Source organism: Hippocampus comes, unplaced genomic scaffold (assembly GCF_001891065.2).
Source record: "Hippocampus comes isolate QL1 unplaced genomic scaffold, H_comes_QL1_v1.1 scaffold14, whole genome shotgun sequence".
NCBI classification, from domain to species: domain Eukaryota; kingdom Metazoa; phylum Chordata; class Actinopteri; order Syngnathiformes; family Syngnathidae; genus Hippocampus; species Hippocampus comes.
This window is the reverse complement of record NW_017805839.1, coordinates 1,553,377-1,580,698: the sequence shown is the minus strand read 5'-3', so window position 1 is coordinate 1,580,698 and position 27,322 is coordinate 1,553,377. Positions and strand designations below refer to the sequence as shown.

Sequence of the window (27,322 nt, the reverse complement as noted above, 5' to 3'; positions counted from 1 at the left end):
TTTTTTTTAAGTCCTTGCTATGGCTTAATCTGTTCTGTATGGCACAAAATGCAGTTATTGCTAAGATAAGACCTCAATAATAAGTTATGAAAAGTACAGGTGAATGAGGCCCGACTGCCATTTAAAAAAAAAAAAAAATTAATCAAAGTTAAAAATGTATGATGTCCACACGAATCTAGTGATTGTGCATTTAATTGAGTTGGCTTTCCTGTATTTGGAGAAGACACACGTAGAGGAAAAAAAAAACGTCATTTGAGGTGTCCTTCCCCCTCCCCACCACCCAGGCCCCATCCCTCAAATGCCAAGTGGCCACTTCGTGCTGCAGCTGCTGTTTCCGCCGAGATAAAGTGACATGTTGCTGATTCTGTGCCTGGTGTAAATAAACACTAACCTGTTGCTTTACAAACCCACCCCACCCCCCTACCCGCACCCCCCTCCTCGTTCCATTGCAGAGGTTTACCAGTAAGCAGGATGTGATCAGGCACTACAACATGCACAAGAAGAGGGATAATTCCCTGCAGCACGGTTTCATGCGTTTCAGCCCCCTGGATGACTGCAGCGTCTACTACCACGGCTGCCACCTCAATGGCAAAAGTACTCATTACCACTGCATGCAGGTACATCTCAACAAGTACACGCCTGCAAACACGATACACATGTTTGCACATCCTTGCAAAGTCTTGTTTGGCCTTGCCATCTGCAGTTAAACCAATATTACCCAAACCCAGTCCAAGAGTCAACTTGTATTTGTTGACCCAGTATTTTGTTCTATTTATTTTTTAATTTTTGGGGGGGGGGGGTGACATCAGGAAAAAAAGTTTGTCAGATATTGTTTTTTTTCCATTGATGATTTGTTACGTTTTAAAATGTGTTCATATCCTTGGCAACCTTTTGCAGAATTATGAAGGCTCCTGGTAGATTCGCATGAGCGTTTGAATCAATTGTATGTTTAGAACATGAGATATGCCTGTACAGTGGTACCTCTACGAATAAAATTAATTGGTTCTGGAAGAAATTTCTCAACTAGAACATTTTGGAAGTAGAGACGCGTTTTCCATTTAAATGCCCTAATCCGTTCCAAGCCCCCCAAAATTCAGACATGAATGTTTCCGAAAGCATAAAAATGCATCAAAATATGTAAAAAATTACATTACATTTAGATTATTGCACAATAAATGAGAGTTGTGCATAATGTAAAAAACAAAGAATTGAGTAATGACTAAAAATGATGGTCATTTAACTTTTAACTGCGTCCTCGTTGTTTTTTGCCCTCTTTAGTTCAGGTTCTCTCTCAGAAGTTATTTTGGCCTGGCGATTTCTAAAGAACCGATCCGAGGGCGTTTGCTTTTGTCGGCTTTTAACAATCCTTCGAAAATGTCCAAGACAAACATCAGCATAGTGGGCGATCGCCCGACTGGTGAACACTTTTTCAATGTGATTCACATTTACGGAAAACTAACGAAACGCCTGAGGGGCGAATGACAAGGATGCAGCATAGACGCAGATCTATCTATCGACACACATAGACACATACGGGATGCCAGGATGATGCTCGGTGATAGCCAATGGCAGAGCAGCTATAAGTATGTTGCGTTCAAGAAACTCAGAGCTGCGATTAGCAGGCCATACTGTATTTTTACCTTTCGTATCTTGAAATTTCTTTCATAACAAAAGGCGATATTTTCCTGTTGAGATGTTTTGTAACTTCAAAATTTTGTATGAAGAGACGTTCGCAAGTAGAGGTACCACTGTAATTTGACATCATTTATGTCAAATCAAAATGAAATGATGATGAAAAATTATTGTCATTATTATTATTATTATTTTTTTAATGGCTATCCATTTAATGCAAACAGACACTCAACATTTCCGAATAGAGGATTGCTTTAGAACTTAACTAAATACAGTTTCAAGTTGGTATGTATAAATGTACAGCGTGTATGAGTCCATCGACTTACTTTCTTTCTTGCTCAAGACCGGTATCAAATGAGGAGCTTAGTAGGATTTTGTACAAAAGACTTTATTTCGGGTCTTTTTTTTTGAGAAATCGTGTTGATGGAAATGAGGGACTTGAGAGCTAAATATAAAGCTGGTGTTTGTCTCATGCAGCGTGTAGATACCGTGACATTCTCGTTTCAACGTCATGTCCTTATGTCACTTTTGCGTTTTCTGACGCACAAGCTTTAAGACACCCACCGCGCGCGGCCCAACATCAAAGAGTTAAAATAGGGTAGCAAGGTAAAAAGTGTCATCTTGTTGAAGGCAATGAGTCGCTCACTTCAACAACAAAAGGACACCTCCGCACTCTTTTCCATCCACACCAAAGCATCTGAAAAAATGTCTTTTCAAGCGAATAGCAAAAAGGAAAAACAAAAAGATTCCAATTGGCGCACATAGACACACAAGGCAGTTGGTTCCCACCTCCTTGTTCCCTCGCTCCTTAATTGGCGTGGATGAAATTCGCTCAGGTGTTTATGTAAATGTACACATTCTTCATGTTTTAGTACCGGGCAGACGGTTCAAGATTATTCACCCGTCTGGATTTGTTTAATTTTTTGGAGTACATCTGCTTAATTTCAACGTGTCATTTTGCTTTTAGCATTCCCTGACGGTGGAGGATGTGCTTGAGATAGATTTTTTTTTTTTTTTAACAGTGTCATTGTTATTGACATTCCAGATTTTGTTTTAACAGTTCTGTCAAGCTACAGATGTATCTGCCTGATTTAGGGAGGAAAATACAAAGAGGCATTTTTTTTTTCCATTGTTTGACCTGACATGGAGAAGTTTGCCATTTTGCGTGGGCGACAAACACCAAGGATGATGTACTGTATGTTTGCTGTTTTTAATTCCAACATAATCACCGGCCCTATTAGCCCCCAGGGTTCAACTTGAGACCGTTCTGTTCCACTCCCTCCCCCTTGAAAGAGTGTTACAGTAAGTTTGTGGTGACCTCAGCCCTCCAAATGTGACAGGAAAGTACTGTAGTTGTAGGCACCCCTCGCTTCTTGAAAGCAGCACGGCTTTCAATGGCAAACCACAAATTAAGTATCGAACATGAGAACCATTTCTCGGCCGTTTTCTTAACCGCACCGAGAGCTTCCTTTTTTTGACTCCCCTCACAAACGGAAATCCTGCGGGCCGCTCTTTGTCTCTGCTCGGCAGGTGGGCTGTAGCAAGGTGTACACCAGCACCTCGGATGTCATGACGCACGAAAATTTCCACAAAAAGAACGCCCAGCTGATCAATGATGGCTTCCAGAGGTTCCGTGCCACTGAGGACTGCGGCACGGTCGGGTGCCAGTTTTATGGCCAGAAGACGACGCACTTCCATTGCAGGTGACGTTGAATCATCTTTTTGGGTTTTTGCTCTTCTTTATCTTTCTTGACACTAACATGACATAACCTTGCAGAAAGAAGTTAGTGCTAACTGTTAATGCCTGCTATAAATACCTTAACAATATTGAAAAAAAAATTGTAAAGGAGTATGGCATGGATTGAGGAAGAAATGTTTTTTGGTGTCACTTGAAAATAGATTAAATTCATCTTCTTTTGTTTTAGTTTTTGGCTCTGTCGTGTACATTTTCGCCACCTACTGGACTGGAGTCAAACATCATCTTGTGACTTTGACAGTGAAACAGATTTTTTTTTTTTTTTAAATATGTAAAACGAAGCTTCAAAAGTCCTGAAAATCTTAACGTCTCTACTCTCAAACGCTGTATGCATGTGAACACGTGTCAACTGTCAATCAAATACCCTGACTGCAACCTGAAAAAAAAAATGGATCCTACGTCATCGAGCATCTTTCTTATCACTACACATCCTTATAGTTGAGCCCTGAAAATATATCCACTTCAAACCTCCCGTGGCTGATCTATATCCTTGCAGATTGTTGTGGGTTTTATCCATGCTGCTACCACAAGGCAACCATGCTATCCCTAATCCCTGGTCCACATGCTGGCTGTCAGGTTGGACTCCAAAAATAAAATTTTCCAGCAATCATCTTCAAACGTGTATAGTGTAGTTCGAAACGAATCACGGATTTTGTTGAGTCTTTAAGCAATCACGCTGTCCTGCGGTGTTTTACTTGCATGCCATGTTGTACGAGATGCAAGGAGAGTCGCTATCTGGCAAATGATAAACAAACACACCTGCGGAGGCCCACTTTGCGGTTTGCCCACAGCAAACTATCATGGAATGTCTCCCACTGCCAGGTGGCGGCGGCGTGCCAGTCAGCGGTCACTGAGTTGCCTCTTCGACCACCCCTCCATGATGGTTACTGAACGTAACAGAACGTTGAAGCCTCTCTTGATACCCCTTTTCTTCTCAGGCGCCCCGGCTGCACGTTCACCTTCAAGAACAAGTGTGATATCGAGAAGCACAAGAGCTACCACATCAAGGATGACGCCTATGCCAAAGATGGCTTCAAGAAGTACTACAAGTACGAGGAGTGCAAGTACGAGGGCTGCGTGTACAGCAAAGCGACCAACCACTTCCACTGCATCCGCTCGGGCTGCGGGTTCACCTTCACCTCCACCAGCCAGATGACCTCCCACAAGCGCAAACACGAGCGCCGGCACATCCGCTCCTCCGGCGTCATGGGCCTCTCTTCCACCTTCCTGGCCCCAAAAGACGAGCCGGAGGAATCGAGCAACGACGACCTGATGGACTTCTCGGCCATCAGCAGCAAGAACTCAAGTCTGAGTGCCTCGCCCACCACCCAGCAGTCCACCACTGTATCCCACCTCATGGCCACACCCACTACTGTTGTCTCCTCCTCCTCGGTGGGCCTCACCCTCAAGCCGACGCCCGCGCTGCCCAGTGTGGGCCAGCGTATGTCCAGCCTGCTGTCCCAGGCCTTGCCCAGCAACATGCCGGTGGCCCTCTCTCTGTCCAACAGCAACATGGCTGCTTCCAGCCCCTTCTACCCACTCATACCCAGGTTGCCTGTCCAGCCTCCTCCGCATGCTGCCGGCCTGTTATCAGCCGTCTCATCCGGTGGCCATTCCATGGCCACCGACTCGCTGACCCAAGGCTGCTCTACGGCGGGGGCGGACGGAGCCATGGCGTCCACCCCGACCTCCTTCTCCACCTCCTCCATCATGGAGAAGATCTCAGCCAGCAAAGGTCTGATATCGCCCATGATGGCCAGGCTGGCTGCTGCTGCTCTGAAGCCTTCCAATGGACCAGATGCAGGTCAGTGACTTCAACGACGGTCGGCTGCGCAATCACAAATCCCCCAAATTATTGACCCCAAAATTGACTTGAACGCTCTAATAAGAGTCGGAGTCCATTTGTATGTGTCAAGGCACTCATGTGTGTATCCCTGCTGGATAATGATTTAATTCAAACAAAACCATCTCCACAGGAGTACGACGCTGGGGTCAGAAGCATTTCCTCTCAGGGTTCCCATGGGTCCTTAAAGTTCATAAAAATCCATAATTTTCAGGGAAAGCTTCTAAAATCAATAAAAATCCTTAAAAAAATATTTTTATTCGAAAATAAATTGAAGTTTTATATTTTATATTACAAATTTTCTTAGTGTACCTTATTTGAAAATGAATTGAAGTTTTTTTTCATTTTCCTACCTCTAATACAGGTAGGAAAATGAAAATTTGACAAACATTATGTCTAATAAAGCGTTAGCTGATTGGCCCTAAAAATAAAAATGTGCCCTTCCTTTGGCAGCAATGATTTGAACACCAGCTCAGTGATATGTGGCTTTCTGTTCAGCCCGCATATTGCTGAATCCCCGGCTAAATTGAAAAAAAGTCCTTAAAAATGGCTAAATTAGCCCTATAAAGTCCTTAAAAGGTCCATAAATAAAGAACAAGTGGAAGAGTGGGAACCCTGTTTCTGCTCTGGGCTCGTTGTTGTTGTGTTGATGATGGTTAGTGAGATACCCATCGCGCATTTGGAGATAAATGCGTTGACAGAACCGAGTAGACGCTGTAAAAAGTCTTTTATGGCGCTTGGCGAAAGGCGTGTGGGCCAGCTCCCGGGGCCTACGTGGTGGTGGTTCCTCATCAACAGGCCTCTTATCTGTGTCTGTCTGCGCCCGTTCACATAGGAAATGGAGGTGGAATCAAATTAAGCGGAGGGGAAAAAAAAAAAAAAAAAACAAGAACAAAAAAACCCTCTTGTTTTCTGTGAGCTCCATGCAAACTGAATTCTCGGAAAAAAAAAATACAACAAAAATCAACCAAGCAGAAATGACAGCTGAGAGATTTTCCTCCTCCCATTAATACAAGATCACAGACACACTTGCACGCATCAGCAAAGACACGCTTTTGGAAATTCCCACAAAACATATCAACATCTATTTAGCATAAACAAAATCCACATACACTTTGAGAGGTAATTGCCGTGTTTGTGTCGATCATATTGTGCTCAACCAAGCCCAGGAAAATGAAAATAAAAAGCACGTTAAAGCGTTTAATTGATAAAGAACCGCACAGCGCGGGTTTTAAACGTGGTCGCAGTGGGACGGACCTCCTGTGCTGAGCTCCAGCAGGTGGGGTGCATGATAGAGATTGGGGCTGCAAGGGAGAGCGCGTCCGGATGTTGAGACTGGGTAGGATTACAGTTCCTGGTGGTGCTCCCCGAGAGATCATGGGGGGGGCTGAGCCGAGCCCAGGCTGTCAGGCTGAGCTCCACCTCTGTGCTTCGAGCAGGTAGTCGCAATTGCTTAGAAGGGGCCCCTGCTGAGGGCGGAGCCTTCACAGATGGTGCCATCACCCCCCCCCACCCCCCTCCCGTGGCCTTGTGTGAAGCATCAGCTCACATTTCTCTGCTGTTTAGCATCTAGGTATAATGTCTAGTGTAAGGTTAAAAGTGTAGACACAGGATGGGGGTTAGCTGTGGTTTTGTTTCTCGCATTTTTCTCATCAATGTGGGATTTTTTTTCTATTTTTTAGAGGGGGCTAAAATGCTGGAGGAAGTGGTTTTTGCTTCTATTTCACACACAAAAAAAAATGTCAATGTTCTTGTGGCCGGTTTCATTGAGCCTCTTCAATGTTGCCTTTAAATAAGACAGTGAGCCTTTTTTTTTCTTTTACTTTCACTGTTTTTAATTAATGTCCCTCTCTAATTTACCCCTGCGTGTTTTGCCCAGAGATTCGAGCATATGAAAGCTTTACTAATTAGACACACCGTACAAATGATCTTTCGCAAGCTCCGTATCTCATCCAGCGCAATTACATGGCGATACATTATTCCTGGATAATTTCCAGAAAGAAGCTGCTTTGAGTCAAACTCATTTGTACTCCCTCTTTGGGAAAGAAAAAAAAAACACACTGTAATGATTTGAAACAGAACAAGAGATGTTTTAAAAAAAAAACACTGTCATGATTTGAAACAGAACAAGAGATGTTTGCACTTTCATCCACCCTAAACAGTCAATGTATCCTCTGAGAATTTGAAAGAATTCTTTCATCTGCCTGGCGATCATGTGTTGATCACATAGCGAACGGCTCCTCTCTAAAGTCGCCTCTCATTTGGGCTGATTTAATTGTCGGTGACAAGGCCGGCTAGTTAATTTTGTGCGTGGTGTGATCAAGTTGGGGGCGGGGAAGGCTGGACTTTGCGAGCCTTGATGACCTCAAAGCAGTTGAAACATTCTGACTGCATTTTTTTTTTTTTTTTTTTTTTTTGAGTGCCGCCCAGCGCTCACCAACAATCCCCTCAAACCACGACCATTGTCAAGCCCAACTGACATTGACACTTTGCCCGTCTCCGAGCTTTTAGCTGACAAGGCCCAAGACTGGCCTTTCTACTTCTATTCTGCCTGATATGTCTCTGGGTCATCTTGTAGCAGCACCATGAGAGGGAGGGAGAGGGGGTGGTGGGGTGTGTGGGGGGGCATCATGGTTATGTCCAACCTCCCACCTCACGTACGTTTGTTCTTGTTTTCTCCCCAGCAGTAAAAATAAATAAATAAATAAATAAATATAAAGGCGACCGGCCTTACCAGGATGAGGCCAAGGGCACACACTTGGCTGCCCATGACCTTGCCTGTCACAATCCCTCAACACAAGCCCCAATTCCTAACCAGAGTCCAAACCCTGCCGGTGTTCTGATGTTTTGGTGTCTTAAGTGTGTGTGTGTGTGTGTGTGCGCTCCCGTTTTTGCGGATAAAACACCACTTATTGTCTCCCAAAAGACTCGGCTTCCCTGCATGGCCCCGGGACAAATTAATATTTCAATCCCTTGGGATTTGGAGGAGAGGGTTCATCTTCCTGTCAACGTTTCTGCCTTACGTTGTCCCTCTTGTCTTTGTTTATGACCACCACCAAGGGGGTTATAATTTCCTTTCTTTTTTTTTTCTTTTTTTTATTTGCTAGTGTTCACATTTCCTCCTATGGTGGCTCCATTTACGTGGTCGGCCATTATTTTTACAAACTATTTTCATAATCCTATTTTTAAAAAAATGAAATATTGTGAATATTTTGCTTCAGAAAAAATTGTCGTCATTTACAATCAGAGACTGGCTAAGGCTTCGGCTAATGCTTTGGTTTGGGCTGCTGTTTTGGTTAGCGCAAGAGATGAAATGTGCCCAGCCATTCATTCTTAAATGCAAGTGTGTGAACAAATGGGTTTCCTCGGGGAGGGGGGGAAAAAAAGTACGTGTCTATTTTAAGAGAGAGAGACACAAGTTCACGACAGTGCAGGCAACTGTTTGAGGAAATGGTGTTGACTGAACCATTTTCCACGGAAATTTGAGAAGGGCGTGTGGTTTGACGAAAGAAGAACCGATAAAGTCCCGGTGTGGCTCTTGAAAAATACGCTGACGCAGAATTTTTGTATTTTTCTCTGTATTTTAGATGAAGAAATCGTGGCTCGATTTTGGTGTTGGTCTTCGTGATACTTTCTGTGGCCTTGGCAGAGATTTGCATTCAACTGACTATCACTGAAAATTTGCGTACTCCTCCTTCGCCGAATCTTCCAAATAACCTATTTGGATCAGAACGAGAGCAGGAGGTCGCTTTCTTTGAACCGTTCTGATTGGCTGTCATCTCCAATCTGACCATCAAAACACCCCTGTTCCTCGTGGGTACGCTCGGCGGTATTGGCTGCAGCGCGTCGCCAGGCCAACGAGGAACCGGATAGGGCGGGGAGGGTTGTGGGGGTAGAGGGGGGGTGTCCAATCTGAGGCTGCCACTTTCCCTCAGCATTAGCATCTCACTTAATGACCAGTTAAGAGGCAGCCCGGCAAATGAGTTGTGACAAGGGCTGCAGAAAAGGGAGTTTTTTTCCCTCATATCGCCCGCCTCTCAATCACCATTTAAAAGGCTTGACGGCCTGACATAATTTCACAATAATTATCACTCCGAGTTCTCTTTTCGGGCCGGGACAGAAGTCAGAATGGATCTCGTCACAGGGTAATAGTGCTGACCAACAATAACGTTGTTGTTTCTCCCTTGATTGTTAGGGAGCGGGCAGCCGGTGCCAGTCAGCCAGTTTCATCTGGCTCAAGTCAAACAGGAACCAGCGGAAGCCAACTCGGGGGCCTCGCAAGACTCCACACAAGAACACAGTTTGGACCTGAGCAAGAAAGACACCAGGTACCCTGTGTCATTTTTTTTTTTTTTTTCGCAAAATGTGGACCACCAGGCCAACGAAATGAACAACTCTGACCGATTGAACACGAGCGATAGTTTCCGACAAGATTGTTTATCAAAAACACTCTATTTATTCCAATCCTCTCATGTCTCGGGTTTTTTTTTGTCTGAGGAGAATGTTTGCGTAAAAAAAAAACCTTCAACTTCAACTCCCAGTCTGTTTTTTTTTTCCTGTGTTTGTTTGTTTGTTTTTTAACAAGACAGTGTTTTCATCTTCATTAGACCGGCACACCTTGCGTGATATATAGTAATATTTACTGTTCTCATGCAAATCTTTACTAAACAATGTTCATTTTCTTTGTTCCAGTAGTAATGAATCAAATGGACATGCTGTACCGGGGAATGCATCTCTTTTATCCTCACTTATGAATAAGGTAAGATCCATCCATCAAAGCCCTTTCATCCCAAGACAAATTAGCGGCACACGGTGGGGCCTGTTTGTTTTTTAATGTTTCGCCGCTAAAAAGATGAGTTTGTATCATTTAAATTTTCCAGCCATTTTTCACACGGAGTAATTTCCATCGCACCTCACACAAATTAATATAATGAAGTAGTAGCTGGCTGCAACGCCAGATATATCGTCATGTTTGTTTTCTGATGAGCTGTTTTGAACCCGAGGTGCCTTTTTTTTTTTCTCCCCCCCTTTATGTTCCTTCTCCTTGCCCTGTCTGGCTCTGCATTTATCCACCGTTTATAAATGATATGATTAAAACGCCGCCGTAGAAAGGAAGAGGGAGGTGTACCCTCATTTTTTTTAGCAACTTCAAATGTTAGTCTGTGGATATTTACATGCGCGTGCGTGTGTTGTGATGATTAAAATGGACAATGTCTCTAATCACTATAATGACAGGTCAGCCCCCCCCCCCATCCCCTCACCCTCATTTCTTTTTACACATGGGCAACTGTTCAAGACCTCCTTTCCCATACAATTTCCCCGATGTCATCATTATTAGCTCCGAGATGGACTTGTGCTCGCTTTCCATTGAAGCCAGAGAGCTTAAAAAGCTTGCCAGGTTGGCTTTGGGGCCTTTTTCAAGCGCCCCCCACCCCCCACCCCAACCCCTCCGCATCACATTAAAGGGTTAACCGTGAGTCCCACGAGGACGCTTGGCAAACGTTCCTGGCCTGCACTCAAGCAAAAAGCCAAATGTTTGTCAATCCGTTTGCGCTTTTCCTCCTCTCGCCAAATCGTTTGCGCGCGTGCGGCTGTGTGTAAACTCTTCCCGCAATGGTGAGCATATTGAAGAGCCCAGCGTGTGTTTTTTACGCCGCGTCTCTTATTGTAGATGGCACAGGTGAACCCTGCACTCTTCAACGCCATGCACCTGAAGACGGAGCTGGAGGGCGGCCAGGCCGGCGAAAACCCGGAGGTGGCCCAGTACCTGAGCCAAGTTCTGAAAAGGCCCCAGTTAGACAAGCCCAGCGAAATCTGGAGGACTTACCTCCGCAGGTAAAGAGTTGGCATGGAATTCATCGTCAAATTTTACCTCCATCAACTGACTTTTTAGTCCCTATCTCATTCAGATGTTGGTCTTTCACCCTTTCATGCGCCAACAATGATCACCTGTAACCCGATAACATGATAAAGCTGTCCACTGTAGTAAACGCTCTCCCTGAAAGGGTTCAAAGTCAGCCATTCATTCATGAATTTTGTAGCCAAATTAAAAAAGTTATGCCTACTTTTTGATTTTGTAAAAAGGTCAAAGAAAAAAAGTAAAAGGCAAAAAAGGGTAAGTTGGAAGGAAGTTTTGATAAAATTACAAGCGTTTATTAGATGTTTCTTGTGAAGGGCTTATCATTCTTTTGTTCAAGTATAGAATTCCGCAAAAGTTTTTTTTTTTTTGGGGGGGTTGATTACATTAATCAATCAAAAATTAATACATCTATCTATTTATCTCTCTATCTCGCTATCTATCTATATCAGTGGTTCTTAACCTTTTTAAAGGTACCGAACCCAACCAGTTAATATGCACATTCACTGAACCCTTCATGAGTGAAAAATAAAAAAATATATTTTTTACAAATTCAAGATATTAAAAAAACACATTTATTAAAAAAAACAGAAAAAAATCAATAATTCGACGTACATAAATCAATAGTACGACGTACGATCACGACAGTCACACGTTGACTACTAAGCGAACTAAATTTCCCACCGCACTGATTGGACAAGCAATGTCATGTGATCATTTGCAGGCAGTGATGGTCAAGCGGACGTGTCATAACTCATTGACATGTTGAGTCGCGTGTGTCTTAACGTCCATGGCAGAGGCTCCGTCGAACCCCTGACGCCGACTCTGGGGTTCGATCAAACCCAGGTTAAGAACCACTGATCTGTATAGATAGATTTTTTTTTTTTTTGCGGGAGGCGGGTAGTACCATATTCCACCTCCCGCGTCCCAACATTCAGTGTCATTTATATTCATTAAGAGTGAGTAGAGTATTTTGCTTTATGTCTAAATGCATCGCTGGGCAGTCAGTGTCGTCGTAGCACTGTCCCGCTCATACTGTATGTATCACAGGAAAGCCCCTAAAAATGTTTCTTCCGTTTTTACCGAGTCTGACGGGAATCTAAATGGGTTTGTCATGTGAAATACTACAGAGAGGTGACGTCAGTAGTGTGATTTGTTGTAAATGGTTTCACTCTGTCTCTCCGTCGACGTCAAGGTTTGACACAGATGACTTCTGCGAGGCTCAGTGTGACTTCCTCCAGAAAGTGCACTTTCACTGTCTAGTCGAGGACTGCGGCGCTCTCTTCAGCACTGTGGACGGAGCCATAAAACACGCAAAGTATGTGCCGCAACCGTTACCGTTCTTGATGTACTTTATGAGCATCAAAAGAGAGAAAAAAAAACAAGCTCCTGTGTTTTTAGCTTCCACCTCCGAGCCACTCTGAAAGTGAAGTCGGAGCCTCCGTTTAGCGAGGGGAAAGTGTCCGGCGAGGGCGGTCCTCTGCGGCCCGCTGCCCCCGTCTCCATGGCCAACAACCCCTCAGTGGATGTGACGCATATCCCCTCGTCCGGTGGCTACAGCTCCCCCCCTCCCTCCCTGTTGGCCTGGAAGCAGCTGACCGGCAGCATCCCCCAGATGCCGGCCTCCATGCCCAACCTGCCGGCCAACTCCCCTCTGGCCACCACCTCGTTGGAGAATGCAAAGCCGCAAGTCAAACCTGGTTTTCTGCAGTTCCAGGAAAAGTATGACAAACATGAGTTCAAAATGAGTCGGACAACTAGAACAGGGAACTCTGTGCACAGCGCAAACGTTACGACTACAAATGCATTCCCCCGCACGCGCTCCAATTTGCTTACACACACTCACAGCCACACAAAACTGTAGCATCGCCTGCAGTAACACATTCTACAAACATTGCTCATATGCTGAGCTGAAAATTGTGTTTTGTTTTGAAAATCGCATAAAGTGGTTAGGCAGTATGTGTTAAGACGTGTTACTTCGTCTGCCGTGGATTCGTGTTTACACGGTGATAAATTGTGGCGGCTTCCACGTTGCGCTTGGTCAAGGATGAACCCAAAACATCTTGTCACTGTCACGCGTAAAAACTCCTTTATCCTAATTTGGTCAGTTTCATATATTTTCACAAATTTGTACGACTGGCCACTGCTCTCTGGGCCTGTTTTTTTTTTTTTTTTTTTACAAATAATTGATGAATCTGAGTGTTGAAAGTGTGGTGCTTTCTGTGATGAGGAAATGTCAATTGCTCAAAAAGCATGCTGATTTTCTCTTTTCTTGGAGATGTGAAGATTCTGGCCCACGCGAGTGATATTATTGCAGAACATTTTTTTTGTACACCATCCAATCAACTCTCCATGCCTTTTTACACTCTGTTAAAAAAAAAAATCGCTGCCATTGACGAGTATAGTATTAAGTTTTTTTTTTTTTTTTGTTTTTATAGGAATGCACTGTAAATTTCAAACTTACAACCAAACAACTTAAATGATGCACAACAACCAGTAGATGTCTCATTTTAGATATGAGAAGGGCTGAGTTGAGCGTGCTGGGAGAAACAGCTTAATTTTGTGCCACCTATCTTTTTTCGACTGCTGGTTACAAAAGACCGGAAAAAGGCAGAATCAAACTTTTTTTTTTCTGCTGATGAGCCAAGTCTGTCGTTACATCTGGTAGTTTGGCAAAGACCGGAAAAAGGCAGAATCAAACTTTTTTTTTTTCTGCTGATGAGCGAAGTCTGTTGTTACATCTGGTAGTTTGGCGCCTATATCATCATTGACCACAATATCCCGTGGGTCTTGAAAAGTCAAAATGGTCAAAAATAGCCGACAGCGGATGAGGGTTTAATTTTTTTTTTTTCATTGTTTTAATCCAGTGATCCCTGTTTGGCAACGGACTGCAAGTACTCCAACAAGTTCCACTTCCACTGCTTATTCGGGAATTGCAAGTACGTGTGCAAGACGTCCGGCAAGGCCGAGTCCCACTGTTTGGACCACATTAACCCCAACAACAACCTGGTCAACGTCCGTGACCAGTTCTCCTACTACTCCCTTCAGTGTCTGTGTCCCAACCAGGTGAGTTCACTGTGATGGTAAACTTCTGTCGGCCCCCCTCCCGGTGCGTTTTCAACGCATGAAGTATGTTGCCCATTATGGCATGATTTGAGGAGATTGGACTCAAGGCTTTCACAAGCGTGGCTCAGCGTCTTCCATCTCAGCTGAAGAAGACAGTCAAGTCACCCCAGTAATGCCTGTTTATATGTCAATAATGTCATTTTGACTGCCGCATTCTCCTCTCAGAAAAGGCCAATTTAGCTGATATTACCCAACCCCCCCCCCCCCCCGCCTGCTCTCATGAGCCCACATTTGGAAAACCGTTTAAATGAATTCATTAATGTGCCGAAAATCACCCCTTTCACAAACGCAACCCAACCCCTCACCCCTTCCCTTCACCCCCCTCTCCCTCCCATCCCTCCCTTCCTCCTCCACCAGCTTCCATCTCCCCGAATGGAGCAGATCTTATTTGGCTCAGTCCTTTGGGATGCGGGCCCCACCAACAGATGGTGGTGTACAGACACGTTAAAAGAGGAGGGGTGACGCCGTCTCCTTCTTAGATAGTGGCCCTGTTCCAAGAGGGAGTAATTCATCTCGAAATTGAAATCAGAAATGTTGTTGTGCCGTTGCCAAGCTGAAATGACAATCAAGAAAGTCAAGACACTGAAGACAATCAAGGGGCGTTAATACATCACAGGATATCAAAGCAATCATCAGATGTCATGCAAATGTGCCTCTTGAAGACTCCCCCAGAGCAGTTATGAATCGAGGATTGCGGCGGTTGATGCCGGTTCATACATTACAGCATAGCAGCAGACACTGGACAGGATCATTATGTCATTGTCATCGTATGTATGTTAGGCATCAGTGCAACCAAATGAGCACTATTGATGAATACAGTCGTTCGATATCATCTTCCGGCAATTCTAAGACATCATGAGCTTCACTTTCAAGTCTTCCGACTGACTAGAGTAAGGCGCTCACAGAATACAGTGCCATGAAAAAGTATGTGCCCCCATCCTGATTTCTGTGTTCTTTGCATATAATTCACACACAAAGATTTCAGTTCATCAAACCAATTTTAATATCACATTGAGATAACCCAGAGAAATTCAAAATGCGGTTTGTAAATGCCAATTTAATTTATTTCGACACAAACACAAACCTACCTGTCCCAATGTGAAAAAAGTAATTTCCCCCTGAACCTAATAATGGGTTGTGCCACCCTCTCGCAGCAATAACTGAAATCAAGCATTTGTGATTATTGATGATGAGCCTTTCACATCGCTGTGGAGGAATTTTGGCCCGCTCTTCTTCGCAGAATTGCTTCAACTCCGCCATATTGGAAGGCTTCGTAGCATGAACTGCACGTTTCAAATCCAGACTTTGACTTGGCCACTCCAAAACCTTAATTTAGTTTTGTTTAGTATCGTTGTCCTGCTGCATGATCTAAGAGCGCTTGAGTTTGAGGGCGCAAACTGACTGTCGGACGTCCTCCTTCAGGATTTTCTGATAGACAGCAGAATTCATTGTCCCATCAATGACAGTGAGTTGTCCTGGTCCTGAGGTAGCAAAGCAGCCACAGACCATTACACTGTCACCATCATGCTTCACTGTTGACATTATGTTCTTTTTATCAAATGCTGTGCCATTTTTACCCTAGACGTAACGGTCCGCACATCTTCCAAAAAGTTCAGGTTTTTTTACTCATCAGTCCACAGAATGGTTTTCCAAAAGTCTTGAGGATACTCAAGATGTCTTTTGACAAATGTAAAACGAGACTTTGTGTTCTTTTTGGACAGCATTGGCTTTCGCTGGGAACCCCCCCCCATGGATGCCATTTTTGTCCGGTGCGTTGCTTATGCTAGTCGTGAACACTGACCTGAACTGTGGCCAGCGAGGTCTGTAGTTCTTTGGATGTTGTTCTAGGTTCTTTTGCACCCTTCTGGATGAGTCGTCGTTGCACTCTTGGAATAATTTTAGCTGGTCGACCACACCTGGGAATGTGTTCCACTGTTCCCACTTGTATTCATTTGTGGATAATTGCTCTGATCATGGTTTGCTGAAGCCCCAGAGTCTTGAAAATGGCTTTGCAACCTTTTCCAGAAACACAAATGTCAATATTTTTTTTCTGACAAATTCTATTCATGTGATTTCTTGATTCAACAAATGTGGCGCTACGGTCTTACCTGTGAAATTGAACTCTCTCCAAAATTGTCGTTAGTCACACTTACTTTGTGATTTAATAAGGGGGTGCGGGGCTAAATGAAACCTTTGTATGTGAAAAATATGCAAACAACACAGAAATCAGGAAGGGAACAAATACTATTCCACAGCACTTTACGTCACATATTTCAACCTTATATTGAGTCGGATAAAATTGACTTTACTCAAGCATTACAAAGCTTATCGCTCAGCGTTCACACACAACCACATTCGGCGTTATCTCATGAAATCTTCCACGCGTCTCATCTGTGCAGCACTGTGAGTTCCGAATGAGGGGCCACTATCACTGTCTGCGGCCCGGATGCTACTTCGTCACCAACATCACCACCAAGCTGCCATGGCACATCAAGAAGCACGAGAAGGCTGAGCGCCGCGCCGCCAATGGCTTCAAATATTTCACCAAGAGGGAGGAGTGCGGGCGACTGGGTAAGAAACATTCTCATCCTTGAGTGAAGAGATTCTCGACCATTGTGTTGCAGCAAAATAATGTGTCGTGAGAGATAATCAGCTGTGTCATGGGAAATTAGCAAATTTTACTTAATAGGTCAGAAATGTATTATTTGTTTGCAACAAGTTACAGTCTGTATCTTTGTTTACCTGTCTATGGCTATGCCAATGACATATAGTGACAGGCACAAAAATTTAATTCTCTTCCACGAAATGTATCCATCATGATTTAAGCGTTTAGTATTCGCTTTTTTGTGACATATGCGTTTTAATACTGTTTCGATTTTTTTGTAACATTTGTATCCTGGCTCAATAAAGGTTGAGAAAAACTGCTCTAGTGGTTGGTACCAAATTGGCTTGGCACAATTCCCAATTTTGTGAACCATTTTCCGAAGGTAAGAGTTAAATAGTATTTATATTTTCTAGTAACATGAGCTATTGATGTTCCCTTGCTACTGGAGCAGATTCATCATTTGTCGTCGTAAAATTTGAGAATACACACCTAGCGATGCCGAAAATAAACCACACGCTAACATTAGCTTGTTATCGGCAGTGTAAAGTACCTGAAAGTAAAAGTACAATTTTTTTTTTTTTTTTTTTAACAGTTAGTCATCTTGCGGAATATGACTTAGGATAAAGTCGGATTGGATGTTCAATGTATTTAAGTATTGGAAGTAAAAGTAAATTAAAAAAAAAATGAGTAGTTAAACTTTCCTGATGTTTTTTTAGGATTTTTATTACTTTGATTTTCTTCAGCGGCATAGTTCAAGATGTGCATGTTGGGTAATGAGCGGAGTTACCCGGTTCATTGTGATGCTGGCATCTGCTGGCCTCAAGCCGAAGGGAGCGACAGAGACAGACACACACGCATGCACCCACGCAGACTTCCTCATTACCTGCCACTTCTTTTCATTACTTTCCCCAAACGGTATTTGTGCGCCGCTGTTAGCATTACAACAATGATGAATGTTATCTGATTTAACAATATTTTGCAGTCACGAGTAGCTAAGAGGTTTTATTTATTGAATGTAAGTTTCCATAAATATAAATCATGAAATAAAGTACGAAATTGTGAGAATTCAACTTCAATACAGTAACAATACTGGTGCTTAGGTCTGGACTCTCCGCACCGCAGTCTCCACTTTGCTGCAGCTGTCCGTTGTCTTGCTGTCCCCAGTCTCCTCTCGAATAGCATTCGCCTCGCTTTGAAAGAAAAGCCGCCGGAGTAAATACCGGAGACCCGAGTTCTCCTCCATTGTTATTTTTTGTTAGCGTGTCTCGTTCTGACTGACTGCTCAATGCGCCGTTCGTTTCCTCGGTTTTCCCCAGTACTAATTTGAAGTGGAAAAATGACAACCTCTTGTTCTCAGACTTTGACTATCAAGCTTTAGTTCCCATGCCTGGAGATGTACATTGATTTTTGGTCAACTCTCACAAGAGAAAGAGCAGTGTTGCAATGAGAGAGGAGAGGAGGTGTTCGTATTTGTTTGTTTGTTTGTTGTTTTAGTTTTTTTTATGGCTCGCAATGACACGTCAGGTCCCCAAGGTAGTCGTACTGTAGCAGCAATAACGTCGGTGGGTATCCGGCTTTGTTTTCCTCTTCCTTTTTGCCCCTGTCAGAAATGAGCAATTAGGTTTGTGTTAGTTAATTAACCGGCTTGTCTGGTTTAGCCTGTTTGCGCTGGGAAGCTGCACCTCACAGCCGCCGCTGCCACCGCGCACAAATGAATTAAAAGTGATCTGGGTTTTTTTTTTTGTTTGTTTTTGTTTTTTCAGGCAGTGACACAGGATTTTCATAATACTCAGACAAAGCAAACAAAAACAGGCCCGAAACAGCTGTTTTTCGTCCCCAGCCGGCTCTGCCAAGTGTATTGTTTGAGCGGGGGCGTGGGGTGGCGGTGTTGGGGGAGCAGAAAGGATTAGCATGGCTAACACTGCCGTCATAAAGAATTGATGGCTTGCCAGTCTCCATGGCAGCGACATTAAACTGAACACCGCAGATGATGTTACCTGGTTTGTGTGTGACAAAAGGCACGCCGTGTCACAGGGGTCACTGTTATTTGCTCAACTTGGCCCGGTTTAAAATGTGCCCCGTGTGCGCGCGCATGTGTGTGTGTGTGTGTGTGTGTGTGTGTGTGTGTGTGTGTGTGTGTGTGTGTGTGTGTGTGTGTGAGAGCTATTTGATGACACATACGTATGGCGCTCTAAAACCCCGGGTGTCATGGTTACTGACACGCTAGCACCTGCCCAGCATGTTACTCAATTATTTCTGACTGCCTTTACAGAAAAAGTATTTGATTAAGTGGCACAAAAAATAAATATATATGTATATATGCATTCACATTTGAAATGAGAAATCAATTAGGGAATAAAAAAAAAAAAAAACAGGAGAAAAGAGCAGAAGGTGCTTAAAAAAAAGGGAGCAAAAGACGACAGACACTTGGAAAAATGAATTTAATACGCCAACGATTGTGTATTTACTTTGGCTCGCAGGGGTGTGCGTGCGCATTATTGGCCCACGGAAAATGAGAATTTATTTATGTAAATTCCTAATCGAATAAAGGATGTCAGTGTAATAAAAGAGCTCCACAGGTTTAGTGCACAAAAGTCCTGACTTGCTCAGCGTGACACCCCAATGATCTAATATTCCTCCTACGTTCACTTTTTCTTTTGCCATAGCTACCGTATATCATGAAATTAAAAAACTATATTAAACTACATAAATATTGCACTTTGTGCGATCTCATCATAATCACCCGCTGTCGCCCGCACTGACGATATTCAATGAAACAAGCTTCTGGCCGCCATGGCAACCCGGGTCTGACAAAAAATTGGTGTTTTTGTCTGTTTTGCCAGGTTGCAAATACAACCAAGTCAACAGCCACTTTCACTGCATCCGCGAGGGCTGCCAATTCTCCTTCCTACTCAAGCACCAGATGACTTCACACGCACGCAAACACATGAGACGGATGCTGGGGAAGAACTTTGATCGCGTCCCATCCCAGGTACTGACTGACTCAGCATGTGACACAAGATGCATGCCATTCTCAAAAGGGCAATTACACAATTACACACAAGTCTGTACGAGCAGGTGCCAGGTGTCTTCCACACACTTTCCGAGGCCGTGACTGCATTTCCTTTTTTCATGATGATACTGGCTGCAAATAATAAACTCATTTTTAATCAGAAACACGGTGCCCAGAGCGAATATTATAGTTTGGCATCTTCTCAAACATGTGATTATTGTGTTTTGTAGTAAATATGAAACAGCAAGAGTACACGTCCAAATAAGAACATAGAAAAACATGCAAATAAATATGAATATAAATATACATATTCGTGCGGCCAGGTAGTCAAGTGGTTAGCACGTCGACGTCACAGTGTAGAGGTACCGAGTTCTATTCCAGCTCCGGCCTTCCTGTGTGGAGATTGCATGTTCTCCCCGTGCTTGCGTGGGTTTTCTCCGGGTACTCTGGTTTCCTCCCACATTTCAAAAACATCCATGGCAGGCTGATTGAGCACTGAAAATTGTCCCTAGGCATGAGTGTGAGTGCGAATGGTTGTTCATCTCTGTGTACCCTGTGATTGGCTGGCAACCGGTTCAGGGTGTCCCCCGCCTACTGCCCGAAGACGGCTGGGATAGGCTCCAGCAGCCCCCGCGACCCTTGTGAGGATAAAGCGGTTCAGAAAATGAATGCATGAATATATATATTCATAAAAAATACCAAATCTAGTGTGAGGATCACCACTGAGGGCATCGGGTAGCCTCCAAGGATCGCGTGAGTACCCACGCCGGACTGTGAGATAAATAGCTCACCTGTGATGGGACATTGGTATTACCTAGGAGTGTTGTAGAAATTGGAAAATGTGAACAATGGCAGAGATTTATCAAATTGAAGTGTTGTCCAGTGATAATTAGCTCTTTCCTATTTCCATGGGCAATCAGTGGCCCTTGTTACCAATACGTGGGCCGTTTGCTAGCGGGCTGCACAGATAGACTAGGGGGTGGGGGTGGGGGGGTGATTGTTTGTTTTTCTTTTTGGTAGCAGCCCAATTGGGAATAATATTTTGTCGTAGACATCGGCATCTGCCCAACACACACACACACACTCAGCGATTACAATCAGGAATATAGGGCACCAAAGCCACCTCCCCCTCCAAATACCCCACCCGGTCATCAACGAAAGGTTGCCGCGAAAAATCTGAACTATCGGTCCCGGTTGGAAAAAAGGTTGGGGACTACTGATACTGATTAGCATGAGCAGTGTCTTCTCGTGAATGAATATCATTCATTATTAATGGTAACTTATACAGGTAATTTCAGCAAATATGTTCTTTCAGAAGTCTGAATCAAACTGACGGCCCTTTGCATGAATCAGTACCGAAGAAGTCGCTTTCGGTTCAGAAAAGGTTGGAGAAATCTGATCTAAAAACCAAATGCAAAAAAAAAAAAAAAAAGAAAACGTTTGACAGAAAAATAAACTAATCTGCCAAACATGTACTTAATACACTGATGTGAAAGAGACTAATATGTAAAAATGGAAAAGAACTATAAAAAGTACACACTTTTTTCTTTTTTCTTTTTTTTAATGCAACTCTATGCCAAAACGCAACGGCTTCCACCTTGAGATGAGTGCAATACTTCTCATGCCGAAGCAATCCATGATATTCAAGACTCTGTTTGAAGGAAAATATTCTCAATACGTCTCACTCTTCATCTCTATGGCCCACATAGTACTATCAATGGATTCCCATGTGGATTTTCTGGTTCTGTTTGTACTTTTTTTTTCTCCCCCCGGAATGCCTCATGTAAAAACATTACATGACGTTCCAAAAGTCAAACCCCGCATGAATTAAAAGGCGTTCCGTGTCCGTTTTTTTTTTTTTTTTTTTGCATGACTCCAGGTGATGCCACTGAGCCAGAGACCCGATGACCTGCATCATGGCACCGGCATGGTGTCGGGAGCCATGGCGGCCCACTCCGATATCACTTCCAGTTACTCCTCCGCCACCGTCGAGGAGGCTGACGATTACGTCGACTACATGGGAGGCGGAGGCAGCCCCTTGGGTATCTCCTCCGAGTCATCCAATCAAGACCGCAGCTGCACCAGCACCCCAGTGGGCCACGACGGCTCCCCAGCAGGTAGATACTTCACACAAGCACACACGGGCGGGGCCGCCACCAGTGTGACAGGTGGAGACACGCAGTGTCATCCATCACTCATCATCATGAAGTCACGTACTGTATGTCCTCATGGAGGAGTTCAGGCCTACTGTTGGTCGTCGGAGCCGTACGTTGCCGCATGCTTTCACTTAGAGATCAAATCTGCTTGGGTGCGCTTGGTCATTCTTCTTTTGTTTTGTTTTGTTTTTTAATGGATTTGTTTATTTAACACGGACAGCACTAAAGCGATTGACAACACTTCTTAAAAGGCGCTGTCGACAAAAATTACAAAGGTAGATGAAATACAGACAAACGTATGAATTCATATTTAAAATCTGAGTCAGTAGTTTCAATATGAAACAGTCAAAGCTTCATTGAAGCAAATCTGGCCAGACTTGTCATGTTGTGAGGTGCCAGTTAAAATCAGTCTTCAGCCTCACCCAACTAGGAAGTCAATTCCAAAGCCTGGAGGCTCCTTTAGTTAAATCTTGAACATCCAGTACATCGTCTCCATTTCCTCGAAATTGTTTCATAATAAGAGTGTGGCTTCAGGTGACTTTTCCTGCTTTTTTTAAGTCATGTTTTATTTCGAAAAATTGTATATACCTGCTTTCTCCATGCGGTGCCACCTCTGTCATCATTGTAGTTCTGGCTGGTGCTTACTTGTCTTGAATGGGCCTCATTTTGTATCATTCTCTTATCTTTATCTTCCCTTTTTACTTCCCATCCCTGTGTGGGTGTGTGTGTGTGTGTGTGCGTGCGTGCGGGTGCGTTGTTTGTGGGCCCCAAACTCCCTCCCTCTTGCCCGCCCTTCACCCTCTTTGGTCAACCTGTCTCTCCAGGACTAGGCTGCCCCACCACCACCACCACCACCACCACCCCTGCTGACACTAGCCAAAACGCTCCTCCTTCCTCACCTCCTCCTGCTCCTCTTCCACCACCGCCACTTCCACCTCCTCCTTCCGTACCGCAAGCCGGCCTGCCGGCCCAGGCTCAGGCTACATCACTGTCTCCCGCTCTGCTCCGACCACCCTTGCCCTCGCTCCCATACCTTCTCTCTCCATCCTGTCTGTCATACTCTCTGCTCAGCGCCTCTCTGGGAGCCACTCTGAGTGTTGTCATGCCAACCAACACACCAGCTTACAGCCCCATCATTGCCACTCCGTCGCCGGTTAAAAATGACGTCCCTATAGTGCAGGACGCCGCAGGTACTTATCCCCGAAGCAAACCAACACTGCAGCCGTCACTCACTGTTGAGCCCTGTGCAACGTGTTCATTGTGTCAGCAAAAGTTGCTGTGCAGATTTGTGGGAGGAAGACAGTAAAATGAGTTTCCTGGTATGCATTTAGAGTCTTGATAAAAATAGAAATAAAACAAAAACATTGACATTACACTCACATTACAGTTAGTAGGCCTTACAGCTGTTTTTTACAAATGTTTGGGTGGTGAATCCAAAATCTCCGTTTTTGAGCTATAGGATCCCTGTTTTCATAACAAATATGAAATAAATGTCTGTGTATGCAAAGAAAACACAAAAATGAAATTGATAAAATAAAATGGAACAAAGGTACGGCCTTCGTTACAAGGTTACATGAAAAGCCAGCGCATTTTTTTTTTTTTTTTAATTCCTACTTTGCCGGCTTTCTGTTTGCAAATATTGACAGCACTGGGAGCTGCACACACCTCTCAACACACCGTCTCAATTCTGGCTGCATCAATAAGTTGCCACGTAGCTGTCGATGAGTCCATTCGTATTAAGCGGACAAGTCTTATGACAGCTAAGCAGTGGAATTTTGCTTACCTGGTAAGCGATGGAGAAAAAAAAAAACTTGACGTGCCGGAAAAACACTGACTGTAATTTTGAAACAAGCGTGCTAGTTTTAGTTTTAATCAGCATACGAAGCAAACTCAACAGATTTTTTTGTTCAAAATTCTACCCCAGTATTATGCATAAATACACTACATCACTTATCAAACTCAAGGCCCGGGGGCTAGATCAGGCCCGCCCGGTCAATTTATATGGCCCGTGAAAATTTTTAAATTTTTAATTTTATTTTTTTATATTTTTTTATTACAAATTGTCATATGTAATAAATGACATTGAGATTTTGCAATAATTTTGTTACCCTGTTTACCCTCACTTGAACAATAACTGAACAAACTATTTTAATCGACTTTACTGATTTCAAAACTAGTCATCTATTAATTATAAGTCATCATTTTGTGCTTTCGCTGTCATAACGGCCCTCCGAGGGAAGCCGTAACTCCAAATTGGCCTGCGACTAAAATGAGTTCCTACATGGACAAATTTATTGGGACATCTGCCCATTGCCTCTACAAGAAGTGCCAATGGAAGACCCTTACTGTATGGAGTGAGAACAACTTGCACTCTTCTGGGAAGACTTTCTCAACAATAAATTGGAATGTGTCAAACTATATGGCATGATAAAATAGTCCTGAGGAATGTAGAATTATGAATCTTTGTGCAGTTTGGCCCACCCACTGATTGACATAGTTAAAATCTGCTCACTGTCACATTACTTTTGTCCAAATAGTGCACCTGCGTGTTCCCATGGAGTTAAGATTTCAGCAATAGTGCACTAAACTTGGTTTAAAAAAAAAAAAAAAAAAAAAAAGGAAAACCTCAGTCTCATCTTTTACAAGCCAGTTATTTTAATCACGCCTCAAGTTTTATCGAGACCCACCGTTTCCCATCTTGCCGAACGGGGATCACATCATTAGCGGTGACCGCAGGGTGTCGCGCAAGGTGGGCGCCCCCACTTAAAATAACACGCGGATGAGAGGGCCGGTTAAGACCCAAAGCCACGTCTCTGCTTGGAGGCGGGAGACACCCTGTAAAAGTGTCATGTTCCAAAGTCAATCTATCACTTTCCTCCCTCTTTGAATGGTAATGGGAATTAGGAGTCGGAATTGGTGGCTCTCTGTGCTTACTCAGCTGTGAACCACTTCTGCCCGAGTGAGGTCGGACATTAGCGTCGCAACCGGGAAGATCTCACAATGCGATGATGTCGTTTGCGGCTTTCACTTGGAAAAACAACCGATTCTTCTTTTATGCGCGTCCTCTTCTTTGTTGTCCGACAGGAAATACCATCTCCATCCCCACCGCCGCCGGAGCCAAGAAGCGCTTCTGGATCATCGAGGACATGTCCCCGTTCGGCAAGCGCCGCAAGACGGCGTCCTCGCGCAAGATGCTGGATGAAGGGATGATGCTGGAGGGCTTCCGGCGCTACGACCTGTACGAGAACTGCAAGGACTCGGGCTGCCAGTTCTCCCTGAAGGTGACCCACTACCACTGCACCCGCGAGAACTGCGGCTACAAGTTCTGCGGCCGTACCCACATGTACAAGCACGCCCAGCACCACGACCGCGTGGACAACCTGGTCCTGGACGACTTCAAGAGATTCAAGTCCACGCTGAGCTGCAACTTCCTGGATTGCCAGTTTTCGGGCAACAGCACCCACTTCCACTGCCTGCGCTGCGGCTTCCGCTGCACCGACAGCACCAAGGTGACGGCCCACCGCAAGCACCACGGCAAGCAGGACGTGATCAGCGCCGCCGGCTTCTGCCAGTTCAGCTCCAGCGTGGACTGCGAGGTTCCCGACTGCAAGTACAAGCTCAAGTGCTCCCACTTCCACTGCACCTTCCCTGAATGTAAGCACACGGTGGTGGGGATGTCCCAGATGGACTCCCACAAGCGCAAACACGAGAAGCAGGAGCGCGGCGAGCTGCCGTCCGTGTCGCCCAAACCGGAAGCCGCGCACCACCTGGCCTCCTCGGCCGGCCCTCAAGCCTCCCTGGCTTTGAATGCGTCCCGTGGACTCACCCACCCCGTCAGCAACAGCAGCACCCACTGCATGCTCTACTCGAGCGGCGGGCCAGAGTACGGCCACCCGTACCCGCCGTCATCCATCAGCCTGGACGGCTCCCTCAACCTGGGCACAGACACCGGCAGCTCCCTCTTCTTCCTCAAGAACGCCAGCGGTCTGGGTCTCAATGACTCGCTGGACCTGAGCAAGAAGATCCACCAGGAGGCGGCGCGACGCACGCCGGGCCACAGCGCGCCCCTGGGCATGCTGGCGGCTCAGGACGACACCACCGGAACATCCGGGGAGGCCGAGGACGATCTGTCGCCCGAGGAGGAGGCGCGGGCTGAGGACGAAGAGGACGAAGAAGAGGAGGAGGACGACGACGATGCGGAGCTCAACACTGACTCAAACGACGATTCGGCGGCAGAGCCCGAAGAGGAGAAGGACGACGGGGAGAGTTTCGATGCTTCCGTTAACCACACTGACACTTCCCAACTGGCCAAACAAGATGGCGACCCCTGAAGAAAAAAAAAAACAAATAACAAAACCTCGGCGAAAAGCAACCCGATGAATGCTTAAACAAACAAGAATGAAAGAGGCCTCATTCATCATGTTTCGAGACTTCACATGACAACAAGGAACAACTGCAGCGAGGACAATGGAAGGAAAAAGAAGACGACGGCCCAATTGTGATTGATGATGATGTTTACAAGATGACCAACATGATTCATTCAATAATGCATTAAAAAAGATGAACGGAGACACATGCAATTGGGCCCGGTTTACACTTGGGAGTGGCAATGTAAAACATTTTACTACACATCGGATCTTTTTGTGTGCGTGCATGTTTGACATTAATTTATTTCAATTTTTATTTTTCACGTTTTTGTGAGTGTGTGTGGGGGGGTGAAACAACAACAACAACAAAAACAACAACACATCTCTCTATGTAACGCTCTCTGTCAAGTGTGCGACGAAAAGAAAAGGAACTTTGCCTTCTCGGGCCACCCCCACATGAACCTGCAAGGAAGCACACGTTTTAAAAGACAACAAAAGGGAAGTGAATCACTAAGGAAGAACAGGATGCGTTCAAACGATTTTTTTTTCTTGTATTATGTATAATTATTATTATTATGAGACACAAAGAGAGTGGGGGAGTCTCACTTCTGTCGCTCTCTCTAAGACGTTGGACTTCTTTTGGGAGAGGCGCGCAAGCGAGCCGGGCGGTTTTGGGCCGCGAGCTCCGCTGAGCACCGCCTCACTCGGGCTGACATTCTGCTGGAAAAGGCACCAAATAAGCAGCCTGTGTAATTTAAAGCCCCCGCCCTCCCCCTGCCCCCCACATCCTCCCACCCACCGTCTTTGGTGGAAGAGAAATCAACCCTGTGTGTGGATAGTGCACTTTTCTACTAGCTCACCATGACGCAAATCGAGTGGCGGGCGGATGACTCATGTTTATTTTTGTTACCATTTGCATTACGATGTTGTTTTGTTTGCTGTCAGTGAGAAGCATATCAATCTGGAA

At 44.7% G+C, this 27,322-nt stretch overlaps 1 protein-coding gene across 7 annotated transcripts in view; it reads left to right on the top strand.

The window, feature by feature from the left end:
* Positions 1–26,547, top strand: part of casz1 (castor zinc finger 1) — a 90,533-nt gene extending 63,986 nt beyond the window's left edge. For 3 of the 7 annotated variants that reach the window (XM_019888006.1, XM_019888004.1, XM_019888001.1), the window contains exons 7-19: positions 3,163–3,335; positions 4,327–5,192; positions 9,427–9,559; positions 9,924–9,990; positions 10,903–11,066; positions 12,284–12,406; positions 12,490–12,810; positions 13,956–14,154; positions 16,614–16,785; positions 19,663–19,811; positions 21,712–21,949; positions 22,813–23,178; positions 25,073–26,547. In XM_019888006.1, the coding sequence (XP_019743565.1) occupies positions 3,163–3,335; positions 4,327–5,192; positions 9,427–9,559; positions 9,924–9,990; positions 10,903–11,066; positions 12,284–12,406; positions 12,490–12,810; positions 13,956–14,154; positions 16,614–16,785; positions 19,663–19,811; positions 21,712–21,949; positions 22,813–23,178; positions 25,073–26,319 (4,218 nt within the window). In that variant the 3' untranslated portion in view covers positions 26,320–26,547. The remainder of the gene's footprint in view (positions 1–3,162; positions 3,336–4,326; positions 5,193–9,426; positions 9,560–9,923; positions 9,991–10,902; positions 11,067–12,283; positions 12,407–12,489; positions 12,811–13,955; positions 14,155–16,613; positions 16,786–19,662; positions 19,812–21,711; positions 21,950–22,812; positions 23,179–25,072) is intronic. The other 4 variants (XM_019888005.1, XM_019888003.1, XM_019888007.1 and 1 more) reach the window with 3 other exon arrangements.
* The last annotated feature ends 775 nt before the right edge of the window (positions 26,548–27,322 follow it).